The sequence below is a fragment of the Helianthus annuus genome, chromosome 9 (assembly GCF_002127325.2).
Source record: "Helianthus annuus cultivar XRQ/B chromosome 9, HanXRQr2.0-SUNRISE, whole genome shotgun sequence".
In the NCBI taxonomy this organism is placed as follows: domain Eukaryota; kingdom Viridiplantae; phylum Streptophyta; class Magnoliopsida; order Asterales; family Asteraceae; genus Helianthus; species Helianthus annuus.
In genome coordinates, this window is record NC_035441.2 from 83,336,995 (window position 1) to 83,362,031 (window position 25,037).

At 35.7% G+C, this 25,037-nt stretch overlaps 3 protein-coding genes across 3 annotated transcripts; 1 reads left to right on the plus strand and 2 right to left on the minus strand.

Annotated features, from left to right (window-relative positions):
* Positions 1-6,968: 6,968 nt before the first annotated feature.
* LOC110877903 (14-3-3 protein 10) lies at positions 6,969-9,520 on the plus strand. The gene is made up of 4 exons (XM_022126131.2): positions 6,969-7,531; positions 7,780-7,902; positions 8,688-8,804; positions 9,275-9,520. Exons 1-4 carry the CDS (start codon positions 7,037-7,039, stop codon positions 9,293-9,295), a joined length of 756 nt encoding a protein of 251 aa, XP_021981823.1. The 5' UTR covers positions 6,969-7,036; the 3' UTR covers positions 9,296-9,520.
* Positions 9,521-12,633: 3,113 nt separating this feature from the next.
* On the minus strand, positions 12,634-15,023 carry LOC110877904 (protein CutA, chloroplastic). Its single transcript, XM_022126133.2, has 6 exons — positions 14,777-15,023; positions 14,571-14,680; positions 14,149-14,211; positions 13,169-13,200; positions 12,992-13,086; positions 12,634-12,922 (listed from the first exon to the last, which is right to left on the minus strand). The coding sequence occupies exons 1-6, from the start codon at positions 14,902-14,904 to the stop codon at positions 12,841-12,843; spliced, it is 510 nt and encodes a 169-aa protein (XP_021981825.1). The 5' UTR covers positions 14,905-15,023; the 3' UTR covers positions 12,634-12,840.
* Positions 15,024-20,366: 5,343 nt separating this feature from the next.
* On the minus strand, positions 20,367-20,939 carry LOC110875852 (zinc-finger homeodomain protein 2). The gene has a single exon (XM_022124047.1). The coding sequence runs from the start codon at positions 20,937-20,939 to the stop codon at positions 20,367-20,369; it is 573 nt and encodes a 190-aa protein (XP_021979739.1).
* Positions 20,940-25,037: the final 4,098 nt, after the last annotated feature.

A 25,037-nucleotide genomic window follows, 5' to 3' on the forward strand; every position in this document is an offset into this window, starting at 1 on the left:
TTGTTTTGTTTTGTAAATCATATGAAAAACGATAAGATCAGATGATATGTATAGAATAAATGTAAGGTTAAATGAATAACCTAGTAAAATGAGTTTGTATAAGATAAGTTTGTTTGTAAAACAATGTCTTGCGAAGAATATGTTATTTGTGAAAAAGGTAACATGTCTATACTGAAATGATTTAAATAATGCTACGATATGTAATATTATACAAACATTTATATATAGGAAGTACCAGCGGCGTATCCACCATGTTTGTATCATATTACATGCCACGTTACTCAAACCATTTACCCAAACCAACCACCATGTAAATTGTTCATGTATAAATCAATTGTCAAATGTTATTGTGTAAACCATATCGAAATGTCTATGTTCAATGTAAACCACCAGATGTGTATTCAATGTCAAAATGTTTATGTTTAATGTAGATCATGTAATGTGTACCCAAAATATATCATGTATGGTAAGTGAAATATATCAACTAAACCATATGTAAAATGCACAAAAACAAGGTATTGAAGTAAAACATGGTTTAAATCAAAGTTATGTTTTGTGGAACAAGTGCATGCTATACTGATACAAACATTTATGCGGTATTGTGAAAATGCATACATCCAAGCCTTGAGACTGTGGCGATAAACCCTTAAACAAATTAAAGGTTTATCTAAGTTATGTGTATCGAATTCGGTCTTTCCTTTCATCCAAACCAACCTAGATGTCCGGAACGGGAGTTGTCAATTCCTATGGTACCACTACCTACTAACGAATGGCGTAGCTAATGTTAATGAATGTATTGTTCCATGTTAAACAAACTAAATGTCATACCAAAATCAAAGCATGTGATGTAAACAATTGTACTAAGTATGCACACAATGGGCATAAATAGCATGAAATGTAATGTGAAACAATGTACTAAGTACGCACACAATGGGTATACATAGCATGAAATGTAATGTAAAACAATGTACTAAGTACGCACACAATGGGCATACATAGCATGAAATGTAATGAAATCATGTACTATGATGTACTAACGAACATAGCAGGTATATGATGTGAAAACATGGAAAGTATGAAAGTAACAAGTAGGCACATGTGTTTCACCCCAAAATAGTTTGGAAAACAGTAAATGCGGGGTTCAATGTACTCACCTGAGATTGCTTTGTAGTTCTTGTATAACAACCAAATAATGCTAGAGATCACGGATATCAAACGGCACCTAATAGGTAGCTATATTAATATACCGGACCAAAATCGGAAGGATCGGATAGTATGCGGGTTCGTAAACCAAACGAGTATGGAGACTCGTGTAATATGGTTTAACAAAGCCTTTATACTAAAATGAAACCTAACCTAAGTGCTTACGACCCATTACGACCCGTTTAGGTAGTTTATGCTACCTTAACGCGTCGTTCGCGTAAAACGCGTTTGGAACGCCAAACATCGTGACCATAAGGTATAACCTCGGAAGGTTACAGCTATGGTCACCTAATGTGTTTGATCGGATCCTAATGATCGACCAAATGGGTTGGGTTCGAAAGTGTAAGCAATTGTTTAGATCGCTTACCTCACGACCCTATATAAGCACTAAACTAAAAGTGACGAGCTAAGCATGTTAGAACATGCTTAACTAAGTTTAGAAAACAGGTTTGGCATCAAAACAAACGGTTTTGATGCTCACGAGTAGTTTGGTTACAAAATACGCAAGAATGCGTATTTTGGCCGAAACTACGACTCGTCACTGAGCCTAGATAACGTGGTAATAAGTAGGTATAGTCACTACGGACCATAACCATCGTGATCACGCTCACGTTTTGAAGTTCCAACGAACTTCGTGTTCACCATAAGCTGGTCAACGCAGAAAGTCAAACAAAGTTTGACTTTAGCACTAGAAAGCGATTAAAAGAACGAAAGAACACATACGAAGGGTCCCCGAAAGCTAAACTTGATCCAGGAGCTCAGGTATGAAGCAATGGCATCAACTTAGAGCTCTTTGATCAGTTTTGTGGGTTTTAACACAAATGGGGGGGGGGATATTTATAGGAAAAGCAAGACCGTTAGGATCGTTTTTTGAATATCGTGCCATGATCTCATGCGTACACTTGTCAAGATGTTGTGGTATCATATAATGACCCTAACTCCAGAGATTGTGAAAGGGCATTGCCCTTTGGAGTGATTGAAAGGCCAAAATTTGCAAAAAAACGAGTTTCTGCATCTGCACGGCTCACGTGGCCCGCGTCAGCATACATGCAAAACTCAGGCGGGCCGCCTGGCCTTGTCTGATCTGCACAACTTTCAGTAATGACAGTTTTAGTCCCTGTTGCATATTTAAGCCATTTCCAACACTTCTAAGACCTGTAAAGCCAACTTTAAGGCCCTAAAATGATGCCTAAACATTGTGGACATGAAACATGCTCAAAAATATGCCGGATGTTGGTTCGTTTGGCCGTACGATCGCGATGATCGGTTAATTACGACGGAATGCGCATAAGCGCGAAAAACGATCCAAATGACGCGACGAATGGATTTTTCTCATGCCAAACACTAAGGCATAATATTAGGATGCTTACATAAATTTTTGGGTGTCCGGATGTATTCAGAACGTAAGTTATGCGCGAAAGTGCAAACTTGTGCACTTTTTGACACTTTTAGCCCCTGAATGATCCAAAAGTTTGTTTTAGCATACCAAACCCCTCAAAGCCTATTTCTAAGCTATGTAAAGGATATTTATGGTATGTTTAACTTATGGACATGTTCCGGAATGTTTGTTACAGTTCAAATTGGCATACTTTCGCAGTTTGTCAGGTTTAGTCCCTGTAAGCGAATTATCTTGTTTTTGCCATACCAAGGCCTTCAAAACTTATTTCTAAGTTATGTAAAGGTTATTTAAGGTATGTTGAGTATATGTTGATGTTCCGGAGTATTTGTCGCATTAAACTGAGTACGTTTACGCACCAGTTTGCGTATAATTCTCCAGAAAGCGATGTAGAGTTTAAAATCGAACAAAAGTGAAAACATGAAAAATGTAAAACACAACCAAACAAATATTGGGATCAAATAACATTGTTTTATTGATAATTGAACTGTTCATAATGATTTCGAGCACAAATGTTACAAGACGCACTACAGTGAGTTCATGTACCCCTTTTCTTTTAACTGCTTTCAGTTTTATACGTCGGGGGTGGAATATATGTTACAAATCATTACAGACATTTTATACATGGTATGGTTAGCCTAAGGAGGGTATACTACTTAGATCATGTGAGTGACAGGCGCGACACTTAAGGCCATTAATCCTCGTCGTAGGACCGAGGGACATGAGTGATAGATCTATTTGGGTGTAGCGAGCCCACACCCATGAGGCCTGGGCGGCCCATAGTGGTGACTGTGTCTTACAGCCGGAAGCCCGGTGCAACTCCGCTAGGTTTGAGTTTTCCTACATCACTTCACACATACCAGTGGTTTTGCAACCCGTTGGTGATCTCTTTTTCCTTATTGCTACATACCAGGGACTTTCATACATACAGACATATTTCAAAGGTTTATACATATTCACATACACATGAACTCGCTCAACTTTTGTTGATTTTTCAAACTACATGTATTTCAGGGAATTGATCGGATCTAGCAAGTGTCTGCATATGTGTTAAGCTGCGTACTAAATAAAGATGTCATCCAGGGTCGTAGGGTTTGGGAGGTGTAACCCTTTCCTGGACGGGTCACACGTCTCCAAACCTCGTTTTATTTAAAGTCTTTTGTAGAGTCTTTGAGAACTCATTTTAAACAAGTCATGGTTGTAACTTATTTTGGGATGATGTTTCAAGACAAGCATGTTATGGTATTTTCTAAACTATATTAATGGATGAACATCATGTGTTTTTATCATATAGCGTTGTTATGATTGTTGCTATGGTATTAAGAAGTCACACCAAAATAATCCACGCTTCCGCAAAAGCCAGGGTGCGACAGAAGGGTTGATTAGAGATAGGTTAGATGTTTTAGAGTGGTTCCAAAGAGGTGTTTTTATCTCCTCCAACTCGTAACTGTCGAATCATAGCTCCCCAAACTGTTATAACTCGTTCAAAACACACAAGAGCCAAATTTTCGCGATCTGAGAATAGAGATGGCGTTGCCGACGGGCACCTTGGGCGTCGGTGATGGCTGCCATCCGACGACGTCATATTCTACTGTTTACGGCAAAACTGGCCAACGGTGCATGTTCGAGGGCATCGCCGACGGCCCTCCACGGCATCGTCGACGGTGTCTCCAATCCTTGATCTCCATTTTTCGCCTCTCTTGGTCCCGGTTGACCCGTCTCGTGTCCCGGTGGTCCGTTTTTCGTCCCGGTGATCCATAAAGCTCCCAAATACCTCCTTAAACTTCATTAAACCTGCAAGACACAGTTTTAATTAAAAGTAGGCTATTCGGAATTAAAAACCATGTAAAAACATCAGTTTAAACAAATACGAACACCGGTTTTCGACCACGTATCAATGTCCATCCGTACGGATGGGCTACAATATGCACCAACTTTTCTTTTTCCTATTTCAGCACTGGTCTTGTAGACATCAGATTCAGCTACGATACGTGATTGACGCAAGCGATAGACATATGCACTCACAGACTCCCCCTTGGATATTGTTGTAGTCAATCTCTGAGTCTACCATAAGTCTTTGATATTGTCAACAACCACAGACTCCCTTGATCTAACAGAATCCCCATGGATCTGTTTTTAGCTTCAGCTGCTCCCCCTTTCGTTTAACTCCTCCTTCAGGCTCCTCCTTACTTTAAGCTTCAGTGCTTTCAGCTGCTAGGATCGACACCTGGCTCTACAAGCTCTTTCAAAGTCGACCCACCAACCCGTTGCTCCGGTTCCTACTCGACCCACCGCCTATGGAGTCGGGTTTGTCGAGTACAATCAAAACCAAACCGACTTCATGAACCTATTGAACCAACCCCTTCATGGGACCCAAACCTATACGGTTGGAATTCGAACCACAACATAGGAGGTTTCGATTCGTCACAAGCCTTCGACTCGCCAACGTCCCTTCCATGGTAGGAACTTCTTCGGGTCGGTCGGTAATAGAAGGCCGTCAAAGAGGTTAAAAACCACCGAGTCGGCTGAACCCGAAACACCAACGTCCGACACTCGGAATATCGACTTAAACGTTGTTAATCCGTTATTCACCGGGGAGGAAGGGGCAGATGAGCCGATGGAGGAGCTACCACGACCACCCGGTAGAAGAAGCAGTGCGAGATCGAGGAGGCCGGAGTCATCGTCGGAGGATTCGACTTGAGTCAAGCGTTTTCGGAGATGAACCAACGCCTTCAAGACATACGCGACCACGGGGCTCAACGTATGCAGAAGAACCGGGAAGGGGTCGAGCTTATGCGAGATAGACAATTTGAGAGAGATTTTGACTTTTACTCGAAATCGCGCGACCACCTAACCGGAAAGGCGTTGGAAATGGCTATAAAACAAAAGACTATCTTTGAAAAATAATATTTGAGTTTTAGATAATTTTAAATTTTTATTGTAATGTTTTTTTTACTAATGTAATGGTTTTTAATTAATGAAATGTTTTTCTATTTTTAAATTTTATAAATTTAGAGATTAAACGAAAAATAAAAAAATAATAATAATTGAGTAATAATGGATATATGGTTTTACCACTACATACCCTTGTGATATAACCCTATCCTTATATTTTTTTATCTTGTCACATAACTCCTATAAAACGGGTTATATGAAGTCACCACTACCACATGGCCTGAAGATTGGATCCAAAACCACCACCTATTAAAATAAACATAAGCGGTTAGGGCATGTAAAATACCCCGGTGGTCTATCCAATGTTTAAAAAACCGGTTTTTAAATAAAATCGGGATTAGGCTAAAAATAGTTAAAGACTTGAATCAAGTTGTACCGAGCGGTATTTACCGGTTTTTAAAACATTAGTTCTATCCGGTTCCTAGTCCAAGTTAAATCATTTGGAAAAAGGGGTTGGCTAAATGCACCCCCATTTTTACTTTTCACACCTCCTTTCTAAAAATATCATTTTAAAAACTTGTCATGTTTCACCCCTATACAAACCATTTTAAAATGTTTTTTTTACTAAAGGTTAAAAAACGTTTTTTGTACTAAAAAAATAATAAGTTTTTTTATTAATCTTTCTTTTTTCATAACAATTATTTTTAAATATTAAAATTAAAACCTTTTTCTGTAAATAAAACGAATCTTGGTTTTAAACACACTTTCCGAGTAGTATTTTATTATATTTTCATTCATAAACAGGCTTTACGAATTGAAAATTAACGTTTTTTTATGAAAAAAGAGATAAACATATTTTTTGAAAAAAAAAACCCGTTAATTTTATGTATGAACCCCAAAATCTTACTTTTATTCTTTTATTTCATAGTTTAGTTGTCTTATCTCTTTTATTTTAATAATACTATTATTATATTTAAAATCTTTTTATAAAATGATTAATAGTTCTATATATTAAAAATAGAAAATATTTTTCCTTTCTTCAAAAGAAAACATTTACATCACTAGCTTATATCTATTTATTAAACCATGTGTGTTAATGAATAAATAAATAAGTAGGTAGTATAATAATTTTTTTAAACAAAGAGTTCAGTTAGTGTTTTAGAATTGAAACTAAAACGGACACATCAAACGAAACAAATTAAATTAAATTGACTTACTTCAATTTAAAACATTTGTTTTTTTAATAAGAAACCACTTTTCGTTTTAAGTTGAAAAACGTTTCAGAATACAACTAATAGTAATAACAAAATAAGATAACAAAAAGGCCGAAAAAGATATTATAAAAACAAAAAAGGATTGAATAGTATTAATGTGAAAGTTTAGGGAGAAGGTGCGTTTAGTAAAAAGGGGGTGCATTTAGCAACACCCTTGGAAAAAAGTCAAAAAAAAAGATAGATATATTCCAGCATATCCCTAAAATTAAGCGGTGTAACATTTTCTGTGTGGTTTCTCCGTCATCATCATCCACCAGCACCAGCGTCAATGGCCGCCCTGCCGGACAATCTAACCAGAGAACAGTATGTATACCTGGCGAAGCTTGCGGAGCAAGCCGAGAGGTACGAAGAGATGGTGAAGTTCATGGAAAAGCTCGTCGTCGGAACAACGCCGGCGGCTGAACTCACCGTCGAGGAGCGCAACCTTCTCTCCGTCGCTTACAAGAACGTCATCGGTTCGCTTCGAGCTGCTTGGCGTATCGTTTCATCGATCGAACAAAAGGAGGAGTCTCGGAAGAACGAGGATCACGTGATGCTGGTCAAGGACTACAGATCTAAGGTCGAGAACGAACTCTCCGATGTTTGCTCTGGAATATTGAAACTTATGGATTCGAATCTGTTGCCGTCTGCATCCACCGGTGAATCTAAGGTCTTCTATTTGAAGATGAAAGGAGATTATCATAGGTATTTAGCCGAGTTCAAAACCGGAGATCACCGGAAGGAGGCTGCAGAGGCTACTATGAATTCCTACAAAGCTGCTCAGGTAGATATATAATTTCATTGAGATTATATTATTATTATTATTATTATGTGTGTGTGGATCATCTTTGCACTGTTACTCGATTTGAGTTGCTCAGGTTGTTACTTTCTGCTCAACTGTTTGTTGTTAAAATCACTATTCTAGTTGTGCGATATGTATAGATAGGCTAGTTTTCTCATGATGTCAAAAAGCCTAACACATCTGCCAAGATTGGGTTGTCTGATACTTTGCATGTTATTCTGTTTGTCAAGGATATCGCGCTCTCGGATTTGGCTCCAACACACCCGATAAGATTGGGTCTGGCGCTCAACTTCTCCGTGTTTTATTATGAGATTCTGAACTCATCTGACAAGGCTTGTAGCATGGCAAAACAGGTATGGTGCATGTCTGTTTGTCTTGATTTTGATGTCATTTATCTGTTACTTTTAGAGATTTAAGACCATTTGTGTGTGTTAAATTCAATGGTTCTTGAATATGAAGTTTTTGCTGGGTAATAGTTATAAACTAATCAGAGAAGGTTCCTAGATTAATTAATAAGGGTATGGCGGCGCAGTTTGTTGCTCGTCTACCTGCTATCCTTATGTAAGTTGCCCTGGTGATTGGAATGAAAAGTTTATTTAGATTAATAAGGTACCTGGTTGGTTGGCAATTGACTTTAGAGTTGTTATTTATGACCACATGATATTTGGATGTGGATTTAAAGTGAAGTCTGAAAGTCAACTAACATAGACTCATTCTTACATGGTTTAGATGTGGTCCACACGTCTTCTTGAATTGGCTAACAGGATATACTAATTCTGAAACATCAAAGTTAAGCGAGTGGTTTCGCAGATTGAGTTCTTTGTTAAACCATTTAGGACCAGACCCGCTTGTTTTGCTAGGTCTAATAGATCTATAATTAGTCCCGTTTAGGACTTGATTCAAATTACTGATGGAAATAGTTTTATTTCTTTTTCAGCCGTATTACACATTTATACATTTAGGGAATGATGTAAATGATCTCTAGTTGCTCGTAACGTTTCCATTTTATCTTTGGTATGTTTTTTTAGCATACTTGTTGCAAACATATTCTTATTTTGTTTAAAACGTCTCCCATATTTTGTATGAGTATGAGAACGTGACGATACATTCCCTGTTTTTGTTTTCTTTTAATATGTAGGCATTTGAAGAAGCCATTGCTGAGTTGGACACTCTGGGTGAAGACTCGTACAAGGATAGCACTCTGATCATGCAACTACTGAGGGACAATCTCACTCTTTGGACTTCTGATGCACAGGTCAATACTCCCCTCCGCACTTGCACACACAAAAACACAGTTTTAAGTGGTATTAAGCACTGATCTTAGAACTGAATGGGCTGGCCAGTCGGACGGGGTGGTTGAGTCCATTTACCAGTCGGACCGGTGAACTGGACCTGATATCAAATCCTTTCTATTCTTTTTTCCTTTCCAACATCTTTTTTTTTGAATGGCAAAGATTACAGAAACACTCCCCCTAAATTACATCAATTCTACCCTATGCCTGGATTTGAACCCTGGTCTCTCCCGAAGAGGCACAAAGCCTCTACCACCCCACCAAATTTATTGAGTACTTAACTATTTCAGTTTTTATTTTTTTTTATTTTTTTTTTATTTTTTTTTTTAATTTTTTTTTTTAAATATTTGCTTTATTCAAGGCTTTAGATTTTGTCAACATAAAGTAATTCCATATGGTTGGTAGCAAGTCATTTTTGGGTTTATTGCTGCAGGATCAATTGGATGAGCCATAGATGGGCAACACTAAGAAGTGAAGTTTGTTGGATGAGGAAGAATAGGTCATTTCTATCGTCAACATTTTCTGTTTCATATGTTTGACCTTAACCAAACCCTCTGCACTTTCATTTATGATTACTTGCATCTTACCCCAATTCTCATGGAATAAGGGTCAAATAAGAACCATTGAATAATTAGGAACCACTTTTTAGTCCTTGGATCATATTTCGATGGTTGATATCTTCCTCTCTTATGTCTTTTCTAATCTATCATATGCGACCAGGTGATCGAAGGTTAAAAAGTGACTTCTAGTTTTTAGTGGTTCTCATTTGGAACTTTTTGGTCTCGTGTAGAGATCGGAAACTTTAAAGAAAAAGAAAAGAATGGAAGGTACAATTTGAGTAGTTGACATCAAGACTAGTAAAACAAAATGAAGTTGGTAATAATCAGCATGTTATGTACCACTTGGTTTGATAGATAAATAACCCGTTGAGTGGGTCAAACTCAAAAGAAAATAGCAAGAAACATGAGTAGAAATCAGATACAGAAGCTTTGCTATAATTTTCTCATATCCTTCATAATGCAAAAGAGTACAGTATAAATAAGAAAACATGTACGTGGGCAACCTTAAAAGTAGCACTAGACTAGATAGTGGGAATCCCCACATCCTTTAATTAAGGAACACATAAAAGACTTAGTAAACTAAACAAAAGAGACGTTGGAGGAATGAACTGCAATTTCCACGTGCATTTGCATGACTCCGTTCAAGCTAGGCACGTAACACAGCAATGTAGAAAAAAAACCTATTATGATTAGTATCTTCTTTTTGTTCAAATTTCATGCAACCTGAAAAAATTTGTTTGTCATACGTTTATTGAGTTGAACACAAATTAGTAAGTAATTTGTTTAAATTTGTGTTCAACTCAATAAACGTATGACAAACAACTTTTCGGTAAGTAGTAATAAAGTAGCATTTCCTAGTATTAAAATTTTGAAATGAATGGTTACAATTATTATACATATAAATTTGGTATATTTAAAAAACAAACGTCTGGCTTGATTTACAAAGTCGGTTTTAAAATTTATGTGCAACAAAGACTACTGCCATGTCTCTCCTGATGACTAAACCGTTATACCCCAAGACACCGCGAAACGGCCCAAGCGCAAGCATGTTGGCTCAATTGTTAGATCTGGTTACTAATATTGTATACGTTAGATCGACTCCCTAATGGTAATTTGCCACGATTACGGCAGTTCAAGTTTGATCAGTTTGAACTTTGAATGAATTGTGAGAGTTAAATGCCTGGATAGTAACTATGGTTTGGTTTTTTTTCACCTTTTGTTCCTAACTTTCTAAAATTATAGTTATAGTCCTCAACTTTTTCAATTTCGTTCCCGGATAGTCTCTGACGTGGATGAAGGTTAGTTTTTTGTGTTAAGTGAGTGTGAAATAACCAAAATGCCATTTAGTATAATTAATTATTTAAAACCCTACCCCACCCCTGTCGTCACCCCTCCCCATTTCTTTCCTTCTTCAACTCTGCCATTACCCAACCAGCCAACCTGCATCTCAACCAATCAATCTCATACACAAATTGTCAACAACATTTCAATTTCAAATTGTGGAAATCTCCATCAAAATATTAAAAAAAAAAAAAAAAAAAAAAATCTGAAACTATTCAAATAATACAATTCACGTGAAAACGGAATAAAATCAAGAAAAATTCAAAGAACCTGGAGAGGTAACTACAGAAACCAGAACATGAGAAGAGGCGGCGAAGATTGATTATTAACCGACGGAGGTGGCGGAGAGGTGTCCTGTGGCGGCGGTGGAATGGCTGTAGAACTGAAAGTTGACACGGAGGAGAACGAAATCTGTAACGGAGAAAGTTAAGAAGAATTCGTCGGACCTGGAGACACCTGAACAGCCTGCGGCGATTGAATAATATGTGACGGAAGCGGCGGGATTGAATATTATGTGTTGTAGGTGGCGGCGGTTGATTATCAAGCGACGGAGGCGGCGGCAATTGATTATTAAGCAATGGAAGCGCCGGCGACTGATTATTAAGCGGTGGAAAGGTCTCCGGTGGTGGTGGAGAGGCGGTGGAAGATGGTGGTGGCTGGGTGGTGTTAATGGTGGAGACGGTGGTTGAAGGGGTGGAGTGGTGTTAATGGGGGAGATGGAGGATGGTGGATGTACGGCGAAGGTGTTGGTGGTTCTCTGATGGAGGGTGGTGGTGGTTGTAGTTGATGGTGGGTACAGTGAAGAAGAGAGAAATGAGGGATTTTTAGGGTATTTTTCATAGAAAGGGCTTCATAGTCATTTCACAGTCACTTAACTGAGAAAACTAACCCCCATTCACGCCAGGGCCTATCCGAGAACGAATTTGCCAAAGTTGGGGACTATAGCTGTAATTTTAAAAATGTAGGAATAAAGTTGAAATCGGAGCAAACCACAGAGACTATCCAAGTATCCGAGCACTTTTCTCAATTGTGAACTAACGACCCCGTAAAAGATATTCTTTATAAGCATATGTTTTTGGGTACAAGTTGTACCGTACCACCCTGACAACAATTACGTGTGATCATTTTCTTATTCCTTTCATGTTTAACAATTACGCGTGATCATTTTCTTATTCTTTACTTTGCTACCTACGTTTAAAGATTTTGATCACCTATGGGTTGATTTGGGTAAAAAGAGTTTACATATAGGTTCATTTGGGTCATCATAAATTACAAAGCCGGTCAATTTCATCCGTTTATACCACCGATCTAAACGGGCCATCTCAGCAAAGTTGTCTACTTAAACGAGTCCAAACGAATTTACACCACTCACTACCATTGTTTGTCACCACCACTGCTACAGACACCACTAATGCTAATACTTTTTTTTCTTTCTAAAGCACCTTTTTTAACAAGTCTATTTTGGTCGAAACCAAAATTTTCTTTTTGACCTTTTTACTGTTCGGGTAGATTAGGTTTCTGGTGTCAACACGCTTCAGGTTTAGGATATATAAATGTAAAGCTAGCTCACTTGATTTGTACGGTTTTCATCCCACTGCCAAATTGTTCGTTTCTAACTTGATATGTTTTTATGAAGGTTCTCACCTCCTGTTCAACACCCTCTCCTAGCAAGCAACTCCACTCCGTTTAACAGCAGTTATGTTTTTGATTTGTGATTTACAAAGAATTAATGGGGTTCAAAGAACATCGCAATTGTTCTGTTTGCCTTTGTGACTTTAAACATCACAATCTGAGGCTACTTCCAGTATGCAGCCAGGCTTTCCAAACTCGTTGCATAGACTGCTCTAACAAAATACAACCGCTTTCAACCGAACAGAGAAAGAGTGCCATATACACAACCCATATTCCAAATAACTGAAACCCAAATGCTCCAAATGTAATTCACTTCACGGGAAATAGCTGATTAACCAGAAACCCAAAAAAAAAAAAACAACGAAACAACACACCCTTTTATTTGTATTTCGTTTTATTTCAGCAGTTTCATGATACATAATCTTTCTCTGGAGTAAAACCTGATTTTACACACGACAAACATCAATCACTCCCTGGTGCTGTTTTTGAGCCATTCCAGGTAGGGGATGCTGCCACCGGTTATAGGCAATGCAATCACTTCAGGCACACTGCAACAACATATCAAAATTGTAATGACTAAAGCCACATTAGAGAAAAATGCAAATAAATGCTCTTACTCATATTCATGGTTTGCCTTGACATGCTCAGTTAGTGCATTCAGAAGAGATTCTCTGGTTTTAATTATCAGTAGTTCCTCTGAATCTGTTTGTATCTGTACAACATCCAACACCAATATAAAATACATGTTTGTAAGTACATGTCGGCTGTTATAAAGCCACAAATAGAAATCATACCTCTCCCTCCCACAGGTACACTGACTCGATACCTGCACTCAACATTCAATTTATGCTCAAAACTTTTATGCTATTTGAACAGCAGAGAAATTAAGTGCCCAAGAGGTATCTTATTTCTTAGACTAGTGGGTATGGAGAGCCTCATCCCCAAGGGGATGGGCCGCCACGTAACCGCCACGTAGGAGGGGCTTGAAGGGGATGAACCTAAGGGGGTGGGGGATGAACCCCTTTATAATATATATATGTATGTATGTATAGCTGTGTGTGTGTGAGGAGAGAGAAATTGAGGCCCGTGAACATCGGCTGGTGGGAGTCGAAAAGGACGAGCCGAAGGAGTGGGGGGCAGTGTGGGGGTCCGGCGCCGGGCCAGGCCGGGCCTAAGCCGGCCCCCATACCGTCTGGTCTTATATAGACAAATTTTGGGCTAGTATCGGTCACTAATATATTTTTCACATGGGTCATGCTAGCTTGAAGAAGAACAAAGCTTAATAGAGAACGGGTAAGACTGGGCGTAACTGTACACCATCGCTAGCCAAAATTAAACAAATATAGCGGGTGAACCTGCCATTACCCAACTCATTATGACCCAAACTCATTTGATTTTTTTTTTTGGGAGACCTGTTTCGATCTGAACCCGTCACACGCCCCTCACAATTACGGTTCAAACCTACAGCTTAAAAGAAAAGAATGATGGTAGGAAGAAATACTAGCAGCCAAAGATCAGCTAATTAACACTTGACTGATTGACCTTTGAATCATTATTCTCATCATCTTTGGTCATATTTGAAAATCTCAGACCCATTGCAATCAATGGTTTATTTAGTTCAAATACTGGTCAAGCGTCTATTGCTTAGTTCGCCATATTACACGTGCATCATGGAGTTGCATCACATCAACTGCAACGATGCAATCTCATCACCGCACCATGCGCATAACATGCAATCACTTATTAAAAAAACATATGATATGGAGTGACATACCCGGTACTCTGTTAACACAAGCTGCCAGCTTTTCTTTGACAATGCTTGCTGCCAGTTTCTTACCTAAACAAAAGACATAAAAATCAAGCAACACATCAAAAGTTGGTCAAACACTGACTCATCTACAAAACTTTGTTGAGCATACAGTTTTTTGCAGAATTGACTAACTAAAATTAGCAACAAAGTAGACTTGTATTTACATCATTCCAATTCAATTCTTCATGCTGATAATTAAGACACTACTGATCTCATAAACCTTGATCAAATGTGTATGAGTTTTAAAGTTATATAGATTCAAAGTAACACTGTGGGCCTGCCTCTAATGATCAACTGATTGGTTTGCAGAAATTGTTTTGAAAGGAGAGGAGTGTATAACTATAGGCCAATTAGTGATGAATTGGAAGCAATTCACTTTGATATACCTGCTTCTTTGTTGGGTACAGTGACGTAAACAACGATGCTTGGCACAGTGTTTTCCATTCTTATAATATTAGTGCGATGATAGCCCTGCGCTTTGCTACCTGAACTCAACCTGAAAGAAAGCAAATTAAATTTATTTATCAGACAGACAGACAGACAGTATTATTACAAAAACAAAACCCTAGAAATTGGGTTGGGGGAAAAGTACCGAGGAGGGGTGGAGAGAGTAAAGGAGAAGGGATGGAGTTTGTGAAAGCCTAAGCTCAGCATACAAAAGGCACCCACTAAAGGTAATCGCCGACGAACCCCCGCCGATGTCAGTCTAGAAAGTGCCATTTCCGAACCCAACCTTTGTATTCACATATGATTCTTATTTTTCTCATTCTCTTGGGCTGCTCCAATGGCCCATTAACCTAACACTATACGTTTACTACTTGACCCAACCGCACAGCATTTTTCCGAACCTGTTCTGTTTTAATTTTGGCATAAAAAGAGGAGGTTCATGCACGACATTATCACCACAAAACACAGAATATTGATCAACGTAATTAATTACTACATTCTCGTGGTTAGAAATCAAAGGTTTAGGCTTAAGCCTGGTACAGCCATCCTGAATATTTTGACTAGGGTTAATACAATCATCCATCCTAGTTAAAGTATTATTACATTCATCCTGAATAAAAGTTTTGTTCATTTTATTGTTGTTCTAGGCAAACTAGTTCACAGTACAATAGAGTATCTGGTGCCTAAAAGAGTAACTGGTGCCTAAAAAACCTAGACCTATTGTCTTCCCACCACAACCATCATCTTCCACCCGCACATTCAAATCTGCATTGCTTTCAAAATGATGAGTATCTTATTCAAATCCGCATTGCTTTCAAAATGATGAGTATCTTTATCAATTTTAGAAGCATCATTTTCAACAACTTGATCAGTTAAATCAATGTCTAGATTAGGAGTAGGCATTGGTAGGTAGTTTTTACAATGTGGTCGAGGAAAAACTTTTCTTTCAGTTCCAAGTTTATCTTTGTAACTAATTTCGTCCTTGAAAAATGCCGGTGATTGAGAATTTTTAATATCCACCAATGCATTTCTTCTGACATTTCAGTTTTTGATTATAATTTGTACTCTACTTTTCTCATTTTTCTCTAATTTATCTATTAGATTGTTTATGAGAAAATATTTTCGGCGAACAAATTCTTTTAGTTAGAACTGAATTCAACTTTCCCTGATATGCAGCTTCATCTAGTTTAAGTTCTTTGTTTTCAAGGTTTAGGCTTAAGACGGGCCCCATATGTATGGACAAGCATGTAATATTGAATACAAGATATATATTTTATACCATGTTATTTATGAAAATACATGTGCCTACTGCACTTAAAATGATTTTGAAATATTTTCAAAATGTGTAGGTTATTTGTATTTACCAGTGAAAACTGACGTGCCTTCAAAAGACTAAGCGCATGTTGCAAGGATACGTAAATAGGCTGGAAGTTGCCCGGTAAATGCTTAAGTGGAATTTGCAACTCCATGCATTGAAGCCTAGTAGTCTGTTTATGTAATCTTTTTGTTATTTCCGATCCGCATGTGGATCTTTTACACATTTTCGTTTGTATATTATTTTGAACATTCGGACAATTATAATTTGTAATGGTATTTTAAATACCAAGACTTCCGTTGTGTTATTTGTGAACATTGATATCAACTCGTTATGTACCCCAAGTTCGGGTCCACCGAGAAGTACAGAGTGTGACACCCGTGTCTCTTGTCTACTTCTGTTTGTCCTTTTCTTCATGGACTCTGGAGTTGGGCACGACCCCAATCCCTTGGTGGCACAGCCCCGTGTATGTCTTCTGATTTGTTGTTTTGGTCTTGGGGTGAAGCTTGGAGGGTAGGCATGGCATGTCAACTTCTCTTCTTTTGTATTTATGTTGGTTTTTGCCATTAATTTATTCCTTTTGTAAATTTAAGCTTTTTTATATAAAGAAACACATTTTTTTCAATATCAGTGTATAAAATGATTGATTTTATATAATTTATATGTTGGATTTTACGCAAATCAGGTTACAATCAATTTTCAAAGAGAATTCTTTTTCTATATCACAAACTAAAACTTAGTATTCATGATCATCGATTTGATCACATAAATATTCTTATTTTTCTTCTTCAATTGTTACATGTTTTTTTAATGGAAACCGTCAACCTTTTGTTTTCATCATTATAACCTTATTAATAAGCAACTTATTTGTGCATATAATACTTGTATAATTGGCTTTGGGAGTCTTTCAAAAAAAAAAAAAATAGAAAATTTTCTTTTTAACCTTAAAGTTTTAAAGTTTAACAATTTAAGTTTAAACTTCTAATCTTTGTTTCCTTTTTAACCCTAAAGTTTTAATCTTTGACAATTTACCCTACAATTTTAATCTTTGACAATTTAAGTTAAAAAAATTTAATATTTCTTTCCTTTTTAACCCTAAAGTTTTAATCTTTGACAATTTAAGTTTAAAGTTTTAATATTTGGTAATTTAACCCCTTTGATTAATTTGATTCTTTTACTTCTAATTCAAAAGTTTTCATCTTTTGCGATTTAATCACTTTGATTCTTTTTTACTTATGTGTTGTAATCTTCACTTTGGTGGTTTTTCAAAGAACAAATAGTTATGCATATGATTGTTGTAACTTTGGCATTGGAGGTTTTTCAAAAAAAAATTGATTTTTTTACTTTTCATCCAAAAGTATTTCATAAATTACTTTTAACCCAAAACTATTTGTTTTTTAGTTTTAACATTAAACCTTTTATCTTTTGCAATCTATACTCACAACTTTTTTTACTTTCAACTTTGGTCCTTTATAATTTTCATTTTTCGCTTTATGCTTCGTTCTAAATTTTGTGACTTAAAACATCGCATCGTGCGTCTTTGGTTTAGCGTTTTCACGTTTCGGTCTAAATTTTGCGAGTTAACACGACGCAACATACGTGTGTGGGTGAACTTTTTTACGTCGTCTATTTTTTCCTGTTTGACAGGTTCAACATAACGTGTGCGTCCTAAATCGACTTAGTTATAACTAAAGAATCCCCGCCGCATTGCGGCGGGTCGTAATTCTAGTTTGTATAAATTTGTTATGTTAATGTACTGATAGGAATATAGGATATTGAATAGTGATCTTCATTTTTATTAGGGTTTAAAATGTATTTTGTTTTTATTATCAGACGTCACCAAATGTTCTGGAAGAACAACCAAATATTTTTATGCCAAACATTTATTTTAGATCATAGGCTACAATTATCGATTCTTATAACTTTTAACAATCTTATGATAGTTTAATTTTGCTAAGACTTAGTAAACTTTTTTTATGTATTTTTGTGAAAGTGCTATTATAGTTACACTTGTGCTGGTATAGTTTACCATTGTGCTGGTATACGAATGTGTTATTTCGGAAATTTATGAAAATGTCATTTGACCAACGTTCTTTACGAAAATGTCAGGTTCATGCGTCCATGGATGGACTCCTCCACATGGGAGGAGTCTGTGTGTCACCTTGAAGAATCCATGAACGAGGAGCTGACACGTGTCCTTTCAAATGTTGAAGAGTCCATCCCCGACGCATCCCATGTTGAAGAGTCCATCCCCGACGCATCCCATGCCTCCCCCGACGCATCCCATGTCCTCCCCGACGCATCCCATGCCTCCCCGACGCATCCCTTGCATCCGGACGCATCCCATGTGGAGGAATCCGTCCACGGACGCATGAACGTGACATTTTCGTAAAGAACGTTGGTCAAATGACATTTTTGTAAATTTCCCTATTTGTAAGTGTTGGTATAAAACCAAATGTGCTAATATGTTTAGACAATATAAAAACCAATTGTGCTAAGATGTTTAGACACTATGTTATGTTCTAACGTGCTGGTACAAAACCAAATTGATAATATGTTTAGACAATATGTTAACGAAGTGTGCTAATATGTTAGACAATATATCATGTTCTAACACAACATAAAAAAAATAATAAAGAAATCATAGGAGATTTAGTTGTGAAACTAATATCTTCAAAGATTTCATCTTGATTTATTTTTCTTTAGTGTCTCTAAAGATGATGAAGGGTTCTAATTGTCATTTGCAAATCAGTTTTGATTTTATTTCTAATATTTAATTTAATTATGTGTAATCAATAATTTTCATTGATTAAAAACTTAGATGGCTCAGATTTGTTCTTATCGTTTTTACAATTAGCACCGTTTATACAGGATACTAACTCTCAGGGGCGGACCCACGTTAAGCGGAACGGGGTTCCCGGACTCCAATCTTTTTTTAAAAAGTAGTAGAAGCGGTATATAAAATTTTCTATGGACCCCATAAAATAATTTAGTTGGACCCCATAACAATGAGAGTGAGCCTGGTGCAGTGGTAAAACTCCTTGTTTACACACAAAAGGTACTGGGTTCAATACTTGTCTCTTTCATTTTTTTTGTGTTTTTTTTAAACCTATTTTTTTTTCCTATTTCAATTTTTTTCTCACCTATATTTAGCTGAATGTGTAATAAATGAAACTTGTAATTTAGTTATGATATTGTTTTCTATTATGTTCCTCGACCCGACCCGACCCGAACAACGACCGATCCAAAAAATTTGAACACCGGAAAAATGGGACCCCATTGTCCAAAAATCCTGGGTCCGCCACTGCTAACTCTATATAATATTTTGTTATAAAAGTATTCGATCACTTTATGTAGTTTTAGTTTATAAGCTAAAGAAGCAAGATGCATAATTCTGTTAATCAAAATAAAATGATAATGCAACTTAGTGAAGGCTAACTTTAGTTCTCATGGAACATGAATACAAGTTGATGAATCATGTTGCAGCTGAATTGATGTTTGTTACTTGGGTGTTTGAGAATGCGTGTGAGAGAGATGGAAAAAAAAATGAGGAAATGCTAGAAGATAAAAACTGATGAAGCATCAATTTTTTTGGATTTCAAAGTGGTTTGGAAAGTGGCTAAGTATTTTCTCAAAGCGTGTACAAAATTCTATTTCAGAAATACGCACTAGAATACAGTTGGCTTAATTACACTTTCCTAATTTTTCAGTATTTAATGTTTCAAACACAAAATTTTGAGCATCGATATCTCATTCACCTTAGCTTCGTTTTGGACGTGGTTTAATTCGTTGCGAAACTCTTCCAACATAGAACACAAACCCACAAATAAATATATGAAATCACCTTCATTTCTTATATTTATTTCTAGTCCAAAATTAGAAAAAAAATGTTTTTCCTATATTTGTGAAAAATGTTATTTCACAAAATTTCCAACAGTAGAAACACTTTGGTTTCATGGAATAATGTGGAATCTGGATGGAATTGTAGATTCAGTTTTATATGTTCTTGTTCAATTCCAATTCCTTCTTTTATTGAAACGAACAATATATGAAATGAAACATACATTCCAATTCCATTCCATTCTGTGAAACAAACGCTACCTTAGCAATTCACCCCTAGAAATCTAAAAAATTCAAAAACTTGCAGCATCATCATCATCATCTCTCATGAATTAACCTTTACCTCTTTACTGAGTGAAACTGTGTGTGACATGTTTGACACTAAATCATGAACAGGTAACGGTTTCAAGTTCTCAATCGTTTAGATTTTAAACATCAAGCATGTTCTTTATAGTCTAAGTTTGATCAATGATGATATAAAGTTATCAGATCATTACCAGAAGTCCAAACAGAAGCATATAATAATAATAAAACATTGTCAACAAGCATAGAACCCTTTGCTTTTCTGAGTTTGGAATAACTAGATCACTTTACCCAAAGTGTGCTTGTTGTTGTGCATCCAGACCTTGAAAACTTTCTTGCTGATGCCCATGTCTGCGCAGAACTGTTGAACATCCGCCTCGTTCTCCTTCTTAATGTGCCACCCTAACCCCTGTGCGAAAGCCAACATCCGATCCTTCTGATCCTGAGTGAACTTTGTTCGGAATCGCTTGCCACCGCTAGAGCTAGGGTCAGACACATTGTCTCTCCTGGCAGATGGTTGAGGACGCGGGTGGTGGTGTTGAGGCGGTGTCATGTACGGGCATCCAGTATGGCCGTGATGACAACAGTACTGTCTCCTCACGGGTGGCTGAAACGCAGCCAGGTTTTCCACTCGCTCTCGTCGGTGAAAGTTTCGATGGCAACTGCATGCGGCGCAAATCAATGCTTCCATGGTCCCAGCGTCTCCTGAAGGCATGAACTCTAGACATCCATCAACGGCTGTTACATTGTCCTTGGCTGCTTGGTTTTTCATGCATTCGCAGAACCTGAATACTTCTATGCTCCTCCTTCCCATGTTCCCAACGTCCACGTGCTCTGGATTGAACTCCATGTTTGCTACTTCTTCAACTAAAATAACAAAATCTACATTACTAACAGACGCAATAAATAATAAAGTGTTGAAACATTCTAAGGATGAGACCCTACATACACTAAGCGTCTTAAAACTTCGTGACATTATCTCTGTGGAACTAAGTGCTAGATTCCTAGCAAGACTATGTTATGTGTTGTGGTTCATGTGAAATGTGAAAAAAAAGTGTGTCACGTGGGCACTCGGGGCTTTCACATTTTTCATACACCCCTAAAAAAGTGTGTGAGTGCGTCATGTGTATTATGGTGATAAGAAATGTGAACAAGAGACATTATTGTAAAATCTGGAAATTTAAAGATATAAAATGGACACATGGGCTTTCACTTTTCACATGCACCCCTCCTTACCACCAAGTCGTGACGGTGTTAGCACCCGCCCTTCCGACGTGGCTTGTATACGCACCCCACAGCATTTGGTCTAACGGTAAGAGTTTGGGATATATCTTTAACTAGGTTATAACCCCGTGTATTACACGGGGTCGAATAAATAAATTTTATATACAAAATAATAAAATAATATATCTTTAAAAACCTCATTTATTGTACGGGTTGAATAAATATAATTTTATATATTAAATAATAAAAAGTTATATCTATAAGAACCATATTGTACAGGTTGAATAAATGTAATTTTATATACCAAAATAAATGTAATGTAATTTTATATACCAAATAATAAAAAATTACATCTTTAAAAATATGCGCATTACACGGTTTGAATAAATGTAATTTTCTGTACTAAATAATAAAAAAAATATATATACTTAAAAAACCCCGTGTATTGTATGAATTGAATAAATCTAATTCTATATATCAAATAATAAAAAGTTATATCTTAAAAAACCTCATGTATTACATGGGTCGAGTAAATGTAATTTTGTATAGTGAAAATAAAAATATTTAATATATTAATACAAAGTTTGGTTTTCGTGATAAAAATATATTATTCTATTGTTGCAAAATTTGTTAACGAAGTCTCAATAATTTAACCATTTATTTAAAACTCCGTAAATGTATAAATGATAAATAATATTAGTTATTTTTATTTTAAATTTCGTAAAATCTATTTGATACCAAACTAAACAAAACGTTCAAATATAATTAATACAAATAAATAATATTATAAATGAGAAGAAGATTAAACTAAATAATAATTATCCATAAGATATTAAACTAATAATATTTAGTAGGAGGATTATCTATAATATAAGATATTAAACTAAATAATATTTAGTAGGAGAGTTATCTATAATTAATTAGAATAGATTAAACTAAAATTATAATTATCTATAAGAGATCGCCTAATATGATGAAAAGTGTCCTTAAAGTGGTTTCTTTTATTATATAGTAAGATAACATGAGCATTAAATATGAAATAACAAAGATGGGTGAAGTTGTAGAACTCATAGTTATTTAATAAGGATTATTATTATTCCAAATAAATATAAAGAACTAATTCAAAATAACCAGTGGTCGGCAATAGTTCCAAAGATGGGTGAAGTTGAAAAGGTTAGGAACGATGGATTTTAATAATCCTAACTATTAGCAGTTGGTTGGAAATAGTTTCAACTTTAAAAATAACCAGTGGTGGTCTTATCTTTTATATTGTAAACCAATTGACTTTTACTAAACCGAAAAAGATAAGGGGACAAAAAGAAATTAAGGTTATATTAGTAAAGGTCCATTAGTTTACATTATGTGAAAAGTTAGGACCATCACTGGTTATCTTTGAAGTTGAGACTGTTGTCTGCCAACGGCTAATAGTTTGGATTATTAAAATCCATTATTCCAAAAGGTTATTAATGTCAATTACTGCGAAGTTATCAAACGCGGTTTAGCAATATGTAATTCTAAATATTAGAAGAATCAGTGTAGCAGTATGTAGCTCTAAATATTGAAAGAAAAGTTTATTTACTGTTTAATTACATAAAAGTTGTTTCCTGTAATAAAAATATAAAATCGCGATATGGCTAAAAGGATATCGACACATATTTTATATCAATCGAAAATCATAAAAATTGAAACCGATACCAGTACCGATGTTTTTCGGTCGGTATCAATTCAGTTCATTATTGTACCGGTGTTCAGTATACCAAAATATTATTGATATTTTTATGATTTATTCAACCTGTTTAATGTATGGTTCCTCAGTTCCTCATTGAACCTTACACACTATATAGCTGTGAGTTGATTCGAGAATCATAAAAAAATAGGAACCAAGGAACCATTAATTTTATATGTAAAAATCTCCAAACAATTTTTTTTTGGTATAGAAAAAAATCATTTCTAGAAAGTAGTTTAAATAAAAAAAAATTTCTTTTTTTACTTACTTTAAACTTTATTTTATTTTATTTTATTAAAAGTGACTTCTACATAAGTCACTTTTAATAAAAAAAAATAAAAAAGTTTAAAAACAGCTTCAAGTAAGTAAAAAAAATACAAAAAAAAAAACATTTTTTATTTGAACTACATTCTAAAAATAGGTAAAAATGATCTTTTTACATGTCAAAATGAATTTTTTCATAAATTATTTTCATGTTTACCCATGGTTTTAGTTTTCATAAATTATTATTTATGAACAGCCCTAAAGTGATGCGATCAAGTGTTTAGATTGTTTTCTAAAGAGTATGTGTATACACACTTAATACAATTAACACTTTGAAAAGAAGATTAGAGGGATTTAGATAAATTTTAATCCAAGAACCCACACCTTTAGATGGGTTCCGTTCTTTTATTATTTTTATTTTGTTGAATATATATCATCAAAAGTGAAATTTGAAACATGAAAATTTATGAAGCTATTCTTTATTCAAATAATAATTTTTTTTTTTTTTTTTTTTTTTCTGTTGGGTACTCAAGAAACCTTTATTTCAAAGTTCATGAATGCAAATCAAATCATTGCCAAATTCATATAATATGTCTATTAGATGTTAGGTTTAACGACATAATTGTAAATCTAAACAAAAACTTCTCGATGCATAGAAGATTTTTTTATAGATACAATCAAGTTATGAACTAGTTCAAATTAAGCAATGGATCAAGTAAAAAAGAAACAATAAATCACGGATCGATTAAGATATATAGAAATATACAAATTACCTTAGGAGATCCCAAATTGAGCAAAAAGAGATAGAGCAAATCTGTACAAACAAGTAGGTGCGAAGTGATAGTAAGCAATGCGATGATTAGCAGATCGAAAAAAGGTGATCAATTTGGGTAAAAAGGAGCAATCAAGATTGGCGACGAGCAAGACGCCGATCGAGAAATGGGGCACGTTAAGAACACTAGGGTTTTTGCTATTTATTAAATCAAAAGGGTATTTTTGTCCAATCTTTTCACGCGTTGAAAGAAATGTGAAATTACATTAAGTAACAGAAATAAGATATTCCAAGAAATATTTTGAAAATTTTACATTTATCGAAATCGCACTATCGAGTCTAACATGCCCGTCTGAAAAATGAAATGACCTTATAAGTAATTTGACTTTTTGAGTAAATTGCAATTTTGGTCCTTGTGGTTTCTAGGTAGAGTCAACTTGAGTCTCCGCTTGGAATTTTGGATGTTTGAGTCCATGTGGTTTAAAACTCGCTACACTTTGACTCATTCTGTCAGTTTGACCGTTTGAAAATTAATGAAAACATCTTTCTGCACCTTCTTCTTAGTGTGAAAAGTCTTTTTTACCCCTTATATCAGATCTAATCTCATCTTCAACACATCAAACCCCCCAAATTCTATCTCATCTTCTCTACCTGAACATAGTTAAGTTTGTATATGTTCAATTCAAAACTTTGTTAAGCCTATTGACCACCGTGGAGCCACCATCGCATCCATCAACATGTCTGCTTTCGGTCTAATCTGAAGTTTTATTTTTTGTTTTGGAATTGATAAGGAAGTTTATTCCTGATGTTTTAGTGCACTGCGTATTTCAGTTTAGAAATTTATGGTTTGCCTGTTGATCTTGTTGATTGAATTTTGAAATATAAAACACAAAATGGTTGCTAGGAGCTTTGTGATGGTGGTGATGACAACCAGGTCAATTGAGAATCTCAAGGTTACAAGA